At 37.3% G+C, this 9,407-nt stretch overlaps 1 protein-coding gene across 1 annotated transcript in view; it reads right to left on the bottom strand.

The window, feature by feature from the left end:
- Window positions 1-228: 228 nt before the first annotated feature.
- Window positions 229-9,407, bottom strand: part of epha5 (EPH receptor A5) — a 62,382-nt gene continuing 53,203 nt past the window's right edge. Inside the window, exons 17-19 of the mRNA XM_019271757.2 lie at window positions 8,185-8,378; window positions 6,584-6,748; window positions 229-5,913 (exon numbers count right to left, since the gene is read on the bottom strand). Of these exons, the coding sequence (XP_019127302.2) occupies window positions 5,805-5,913; window positions 6,584-6,748; window positions 8,185-8,378 (468 nt within the window). The 3' untranslated portion in view covers window positions 229-5,804. The remainder of the gene's footprint in view (window positions 5,914-6,583; window positions 6,749-8,184; window positions 8,379-9,407) is intronic.

The following is a 9,407-nucleotide window of genomic DNA, read 5'->3' as shown; positions in this document are numbered from 1 at the left end:
CATGCTGCTAGCGTGGATAAATATGTGATGTAGTCAATACTTTTGTTCAAAACATATCAGTAGGACACAAGAGCACAGATTGTTACTGTTCTGTTAACCTAAGCACTGCTAGTGCTGTTGACATACACATACAGCAAAGCAACAATTAATACACCCCTTCGTGTGGATGTGATGTGTCACACAGTGGCATTAGCTGTAAGGCTATAATGCAACGAAAGCCACTCAGAGACATTTTTAAAATGTTTTATTGCAAAAATATAGAATTTGATAACACACTACAAAAACATCAGCACAAACATAATACATGACAGTCTCAAAGACAAACCAATAGCACATCAATAGCTAAGTATTTTTACTGTGCTTTTCAAAGAATCACAAAACAGTTAGTCAGTTGTTTAAAACCTTATGTGTGAGTTACCGATAGCATGATCATTGGCGTTGACCTGGGGTACATCGAATAACCGCATACCCGCTTGTGTATGTTGACACTTTGAGTGAAAGATACACATTTTCCCCAAAGACCAAATGTGTCATGACCCAATAAATGTACCTATATTCCACTTCCTGAGAAGTTAAATATACAGTAATTAAGTGGGCAGAGGCCATTGGTAACGAAAGCATTTGCATTTGAAGGTTTACTTTTAGCATAAATCTCAATGTTGCTCAACACACAAACAATGGTCTTTGATACCCTTATACCGGTTGAAAATATTTCCACTTGCAGGATCGTTTGATACCTCACATGCCTCATTGGTGGTTGCCATGACAAAGATGTCACCTATAGATGTGAAATTAATCCAAGCTTATTCCAAGAATCCTTGCAACCATAAACAAGAGTCTTGACATACACAGTTTTGTGCCTTTAACTTTTTAACCAGTGCAGTTGCTCATTGTCTGGAACCAATGAATAAACTGAAAGAAATTTCACACCGTCAAAGTATTGGAAATGCTCGAACAGCTTGTCAAAAGTATTAAAATTGTCCAAGGAACACATTAGAACTGTTACTATCAGGACCTTGGCCCATACACAACCCCACCCACTTTCTTCTTTATTTCTGAGGTTTCCAAAGACACCAACACAATGTTTTCCATCATGTCATCATTATAAAGTGTCTCAGAACCAATAAAATATCAGTGTATTATTTTATGGTTGTTATATGCCCACCCATTTGTGTATGCAAATATGATTTTTTTTGCTATTAATATCAGGTATTGCTTTTGTACGTTTGCTAGAATTCAGTCAAACGTCTTATTCAACAGTTTATGCAGTGCTTTTATTACAGAGCCAATGCAAACAAATGCCAATGTCTATGAACGTAAGAACTCTGCAATGGAAATTTGTTGATTCAGATGTTATATCAAATGTGTTATGTAACTTAATTTGACACTAAACAATTGGCTCCTGCATAAACACTTCACTGCATGGTTGATAGAGTCCCAGCTGACAGTCATTGTAGAGTAACAACACATCAATAAATCTAGTTTCTGCTGGTTTGCTGTGCTCTGTTTCTTCCTGCTAAATGAGAATTGCTTGATAAGAGACATCCAGGATAAAATCATGTCATTGCAAAAGTGCTGAGAATAAATCACTTGAATTAATGGATACATTTTGTGCAGCAACGCATATCAACTAAACTGTATATTTATTGTTGTTTGCAATGACAACAAATCAATACCTGTTCTCACACTTTTGTACTTAGCTGTGGTAAAATGCCACAAACACTGAGACAAAATGTCTGGCTGAAGTTTGTTGACATCAAGGGCTAGTGCTATTGACCTTTGTACAAAATCATATCATCCGCTCACTGTCCTAAAAGATTTCTGTCAAACCCTGTGCTTATGTTCGGAAGGTGTATCGTTGTGCCGTACACAAGAAAATGGTGCTCTACTGTACATCAATGATGCTTTAGCTTTCCATATACTGTATATATATTATATATATAGCTTTGATTTGTTTTGAAAAATATTACCAATGCTTTGTGCTCAACTGTCAAATATTACACCATGGGAAGCATTGAGAATATGAAGTGATATAAACAGCATCAGGGAACACAGTAATTATAGTAATTATATAGTAAATAATGAAGAGAAACTTTAACACTAAAAAGTCAGTCAACTATAGACATTTTAGTCAAACAAAAGGGAAACAGATTTTTCATAAAGTGCAAATTAAATTAGTTCCAACATACACATATCAATGTCTGACATTCTTCTTATTGCCTGTAGATATTGTTGGCAAAAAGTAAATACATAGAAAGTTTGGGCACAATTGGGGTATAGCATTTTGGCGGGGGAGGAAATAATGGTGCTTGAAAGATGAGAGGCACTTATAAGGGTGTACTATTCACAAATTGTTCATGCCCCAGGCATAAGTTTTAAGTTGAAAATCAGGTTGAAAAGGGCGGTTGTAAAAAGCCAATACCATGAAACTTGGGCAGGATCAAAACATTGTGAAACTTCATCAAACGGCTATTATATTCATATGACTGAGGATGTTTTAATCGAAAACATGCTGGGTGGTAAATTAAAAGCACCCAACACAATTACTTTCACTGTACATGCCTTATACTGCAATATAAAAGTTGTACCACATTACTGATGCAGTCCCCTGCTAAATTAAAGATCTACATAGTCACAATAGTCTACATAGAGTATATACAGTATGTTTTATAGCTAAAGAGTTGGTTGCATTTTGAAAATAAGAATAATTCCTGCTTAAATAAAATAAAATGTATATTGTGGTTTAAAAAAGTACAAAACCAAAAATCGTTTGAAAATGTTGCTAAATTGCTACTGTTCCACACCAATAAAACTGCAATATGGTATATTAATGTATACGCTGGAGATAAACCTCCAAAGTGATAAATGTAGACTAAAGAGACTATGCAGATGTTTATCTTTCAAGCAAACTTTCACTCTGGTAGAACATTTCGACTTTTGAAAACACATATGCATATAGAATAACACTTGTGATCTTTGCACACTCACATTCTTTTAGGAAATCAGTCAAGAAGTATGATCTTGATCTTGACAGCAGGTGGAAAATCTTAAATGCCACAAGTGAGGTGGCTTTCTACCACCGATGAGGGCTTTGACTTCTCTAGAACTCAAAGGGAGGTCTGAGTGTCCAAGTGTTTTCTAAAAGTGAAATACCCCTTTAAAACCTTACATTCTTCTTATGTGCTTTTCTATGCTTTTCATACAGTCAAGTGTTACCACCTCTTATAAAACTAGCTTTACAATCTCATTTCATTCCCACCCTTACGCCAAAACACTAGCAGTACACTGTGTATAACCAAGAAAAATATTAGCATGTCATCTGCAAAGAGGGTGTACAGGTATATACTGTCAGAACTCAGTCTCTGTTTAGGTGAATACAGCTGCGAAAAGGGTCAAGTTTTAGCAATAAAGCACTGAGTAGCAACATACCATACCAAAGAGAAGTAAAGAAAGGGCTTGATCATTGACATCATTGTATACCTTGAAACCATACCAGAAGCTCATAATATCAATCCCTGTGCACACTTCTGTATTTTAGAGACAACAGATTATTTATTGCTGTCTCATTTAGGGCCACTGAAAATATTTCTAGGTTTTGCATCAAAACTTGAAATTAAACACAAATCACCAACAACATAACATGAATATCTGATAATTCTGCATACCCTTTAGGGCACTCTTATGTGAGGACACGTGCTGGTTGCCCCCACCTGACAGTGGCCCAGGTCTAAGTAGCAGGAATGCTGATTTAGAATATTTGTCACTATTTACTAATGTGTACTACTCTGAAATGCTTGATCAATACCAATTGTCCACATGATGGTAGACAGAAGAACAATGCTCCCTGCTTTAAATATATAATACATTATATACATGAAAGACATGTAGGCAGAGCTGCTCAGTAGTCCAAGAGAGAGTATTATGACAAAACACAAACTGTCTACATTATTTTTGCTCATTTCTTTTTAAACAAGTATAAATAAATAAATGATTATCAAGTTGATCAATATTGCCTCCTTATTTTCAGCAGTCCTGTAAGAGTGAGGTTTATTGTGGTGTGGCAGACGTGGTGGAGAGAGACTGTGGTGAACTGAATAGATTGCTGAGGGTTTTCTTCGGTACCTGAAGGTTGTGAAGGTAGTGAAGGCTCCATGAAAATCTGAGTGCACTCTTGAGTGAAGGCTGCATTGGGATCCTAGTAGAGATGCCATTAGAATCTGAACAAAGGTGCCATTAGACGATCAGTAAACAGTCCCACCAGAATCTGGGTGATCCTTTCCGTGAGAATCTGAGTGGCAGTTTCATTATTACATGAACAAGTGTTCCATCAGGATCAACTGAACTTTCGATACATTTCCATGGATGAAATTTCCATTGGATTGAATGTCCTGGCTCAATCCTACTGGAAATGCCTTGGAAGATGGTGTGACATTTCCATTGAGACCTGTGTGACTGTTCCATTTGAGTGTCTGATGTAGAGCCTATGTGAGGGTTCATCTGTGTGAAGGATCCATTAGTGACTGAGCAAAGGTTCCAGTAGAGTCTCAGTAGATAGGTCTGCTAGACTCTGAGTGAAGCTGTGTGACGGATTTGAATGTCTGATTTTGTTGCTAGAAATGAAGGTTCCCGAGACTCTGGGTGACAGTTTCACTAAAACATGGATGTATCCAGTATATGAAAGATGAGAGAAAGCTGAATCTCTTACACAATCTGTAGCTTCATTCAGAAGCTAGTTTTAAGGAGCAGAATGGTTCTATTACCACATTCTATCCCAATTTGAGAGCATTTACATGTCAAAGACAAAAGGTCGATGCTGCAACTGAGCATTGTGTTCTGTGTAGGGCTATACATTCAGCCAGAAAAACAGGTATAGAGAACTCCATTGCCTAAAGCCTTTTATCTTTCGCACTTTTCTTTTGTAGGTTCAATAAGATTAGAACCCAGAAGCTTAATGCTGCTATACAGTATGTACTATTGTCTTGCAATGCTTAGAAGATAATGAAGTATATGATGCTGAATATGAGTCTGGACCTTCTGTGAGCTGTACAGCTGGATTACAACTGCAGCCCTGTTGCATGAAGACCTGCCAAATGGTCTACAACAAAATCAAACAACTAAACTCAAAGCACATCAGCATGGCAAAGCTTGAATAAAACGAATGAAGATTTTGCACTTGGTCCATTATTACATGTTCATCCTGCCTGAGAATGGTGTTCAGTTCAATAACTTGTGATGGAACTGTAATTTTAGAGAAAATCAGTCAGTTCAGATCTTCTGGGTTCAGATCACCTGAGACAGGCTGAAAAAAGTTCAATTTGAGCCTGCTGCATGAAACATCCCATATTTGTGATACAGCCAAAAAGTGCTGGGTGCTCTCAAAGCCAGATCTGCAGTCAGTGTCATTTTTGATCTGAGAGAATCCAAACAGTGCAGAGATATTAGAATCTCCAAGATTCAAACAAATGGAATAATTAGAATGAAAAGTCTTCACTTGAGTCCAGTTCAGTTGATCTCACCATCATTTTCCCTTCATCAGCTCAGCTCAGTTCAGTTTGGTTTTAGTGCTGCAATGTCAAATATCCCCAATGACAACACAAGCAAACTCCACACACAAGAACCACAAAAATGTGGATCCTCCAGTTTAGATCCATAAACACTGGGTGTCCTTGTCTGTAGAAAGTGCTTAGCCGCTCTAGGTCCAACAGCAAATCTGAGTATTTTCATCACAAACTAGGTCCATATATTGTGTGTATGTTTATATGTGTGTGTGTGCATGTGTGCGTGTGTGACTGTACATATATGCATCAGATGTTTACAGTAGAGTTGGTGTTCATATGGACTCTCATCTCCTGAATGCTAGTGATGATTTTTTTCTGATGTCCAGCCAGGTTCACTCCTACTCTTCGCAAATCCCTGAAAAATACCATGGAAATAACAGGCACTTACTCATCACGCATTCTGCTGACAGATAAACAAATGTATGATACAAGCGATAACAAATAATTCCACTTAATTTTTCTTAAGGTTTCCTATAAAAGTGTTATATGTAATGTTTGAGACAACTAGCATTTTGAAGCCATTTTCATTTAGCAGTGTTGTTGAAAGTAAGAGATCAACATATAATATCCTCTCAATGCTCAGATACTGCAAATACCCTGATTAAAGCAATTACACAAATATTACTATTATAACACTGATATGACAGCTTCTGGATGGTCTCTAGGTTATGCATTCATAAGTCATATTGATCTTTTATGCAACTATGTCCGTCTTTACTGAAGCTCTCAGTTCTATAAAGGACGCTGCCTTTTCAGAACTTTTTCACAGACTTGCAACCTTGTAATAGATCCTGCATTCTAATTTTGCTTTGACCTTCACAGCACAATTGTTACAATGTTCATTGCTTCTTTAACTAAAAAATACATTTTAAAATTTTAAAAAGGATCAGCCAAAGTTTGTCGATTGTCCAAAATAATATAATTGAATATTTTAAATATAACTATACATGCATAGCTATAAAATATCTGCATGGCTACATGTCCCAGTACTTGTTTATGTATGTATGTGCACAAGTGTTACTTACTCTGACGTCATCTGAGACACTGTCTCCAGTGAAGAGTAACCCCCTTCCATGAAGAGCTCAGTGTAACGACCCATCTTGATAGAGTCAAGCCACTCCCCTACGGTCTGGCTCCGAGAGCTGCAGCCACTTTCTACACTGGCATGCTCCACTAACAGGTTTGAAACCCTGATAGATAGATGAAGATACAACAAACGAAAGAGTAAGACAGTAAGTCAATAAAAGCACAAGATTATGGATGTATTATTTCAGACCGTATCCATTGTCGCAATGTAGTAAAAGTAGATTTTATGTGTACCAGCCCTGCTTTACACATCATTATCATGAATATTAAGGACAATCATTTTGGAGCTAAGGGCTAAGCTCTAAAGTCATGACAGTTACCACTGAGGTGTCATAACACTAGTTATGCACCATCAGGCAAAGTTGAAATGCTGTCCACTAAAAACTCTTTGTTATTCAGCTCACTCTTCACGCTCACAAACAGATCTCCCCATGCTATCAAACAGAAATGTTCATGCTACCTAACAATATTCTCCACGCTGTCACTAGGATTATCATGTGGAGCAAGGACTTGTTGGCGTCTCTTTAATCTTGCTAACTATCATATGTTATTGCATGGGCTGTTAGATATGGCATTGATTTATTTATGAGTGTTTCTATGTGTGTGCGATTTGTGAGTATGTGCTTGAAAAAGAGACAGCAGGGCAAAAGATCTCACATTATTTCATTATCTCTGCAAAGGAAATGAGGTAGTCTGACTAAATGCCTGCTTCAAAGCACTTAGAGCCGTTTCACGCCATTATAGACTAATGCAATGCATATGCATAGCGGGAAAATACTAATTGAATGTTCAAATGTTAGGATAATCAAAAGATACCCCACTGAAATACAATTCACACTAATGCGTAGTTTGAAGAAAGTCAAGTTACTTTCATTTATTTCTCTCCTCTTCTTTGCCAGCATGGCGCAGTTAGTGACTATGTCCATCCTGATTAAATTATGCAGCCACACAAGACTTCAATAGACACTCTATTTACATTTCATCTGAATGATGATGAGTCTATTAGCTTGCAGCGCTGTGTTTAATTCACTTAAGAATGAATAGGTCAATTAAAACAAAAGAAAAAAAAAGCAATCCCTTCTTGAAAAAATAAATACAAAATTACATTTGGCAGTCTTTTACTAGGAGTAGGCAAAATAACTCACTCCTGTTGTGTTGAATACATTCACTTTTTTTTTTTTTTAACAAGAATGCTCAAATAAAAAAGATATTCATATATCAGTGTAACGTTGGCCTTCTACTGGTCCAGTGTATAAGATTTACAGAGCTCAATTTACAGAATATTGCAGAAATTGAATATACTATGCATAACTATGTTTTCATTGGTATATAATCACCTAAAGATAAGAATCTGCCGTGTTTTTACAGTATCCTGGGATGGACAAACTAAACACTGGCTCTAGGTAGTTCATGTTTTATTTTGAAGTTTGTGATAACATAACATGTTAAGATGGCCCACATGTATCCAAGCAACTGTTATCATTTTTTAAAAAAACGTATCAAATTAAAATATGTTGTTGGGTTTTGGTGTGAATCATACCTGTGTGAAGAGTTAACCAATTTTTTTAATGAGCTGGGGTTGCGAATGAGTTTGTCTAGTAGGCAGACAATCTCATCAAACTTGGGACGGTTGCTGCGTTCTCGCTGCCAACAGTCCATCATTAGGTGGTACAGAGCCTCAGGGCAGTCCATAGGACCCGGCAACCTATAGCTCTCCTCTACTGCCTTTATTACCTGCAGACAGACAGGGCAATGGAGAGAGACGGATAGAGGTTAGTTTCATAAAAAGCCATGAAGTGCATGGTGCAATATGTCAGGACAGTTCAAATGATCTTCTATAAATTACTCTCCTTCATTAGGTTGGTCATTTGGTTAGCTGAAAAAAGGAGTGAGATGAAGTGAGAAAATAACACCCAGTTTATGCTGGCAGTACAAAATGTTTGGAGACCTACCGTATGAATGTCAACTTTCCTGTTAACTTTCAACTTTAGCTTTATTGTCCCCAGGAGGAAATTAACTTGCAGCAAGATAAAGCACAGACACACGCAAAACATACACTAAAGCCTACAAGCTCAGTCACACCAAACCTCCAGGCATCATCATTCCAGCTGCCGTTTGTTTAAAACAAGATCTCCCTTACCCAGCAATATTTTATGGAAGACTGATCGTCAGCTGATTCGTCGTGAGTATTTAATACTATGATGGATTGGGGGCAAAACAATTTCCCTCCTATTAGACCTGGCCTTTGGTAATCTGACTTTAAGCTGTGCAGTCACTGAATCTTAGTTAATGTTTAAAACATGGTTTGTTCAAGAGATTCTGTGACACAATTTCGTCTGCACGGTGAGCAACATCGACCGATCTGCTGACTAGGTGTATTTTAAGACAGATTAATGAGGTAATACGATGATGCAACATACACCACAAGATTGGGAATCTGTTCTATCACCATTTTACCCTTTAATGAGGAAGATGACAACGACAGAAAGGTTAGTAGGATGGAAAATAAGAGAACCTTTCCTGCATGGACAAATCCTAAAGAAGACTATGAATCATTCCCAGGGTACGGCGAGGTCAAAACTTTTTTGATACCTGAACATGTAATATGTTTCTCACATCAGGTTCACGACAAACTTCAGCAGAAGTAATGTTATTTCCAATCTGAGTTTTCACGAGCATGATCCAGAATCTTGATATTTGCTCCAGGGAAGCTCTTGCTCTCTATCTGACCCTACGTTCAAAGCTTGATAAAGTCAGCAAGCA

Source organism: Larimichthys crocea, chromosome IV (assembly GCF_000972845.2).
Source record: "Larimichthys crocea isolate SSNF chromosome IV, L_crocea_2.0, whole genome shotgun sequence".
NCBI classification, from domain to species: domain Eukaryota; kingdom Metazoa; phylum Chordata; class Actinopteri; family Sciaenidae; genus Larimichthys; species Larimichthys crocea.
This window is presented reverse-complemented; position numbering and strand designations above follow the sequence as displayed.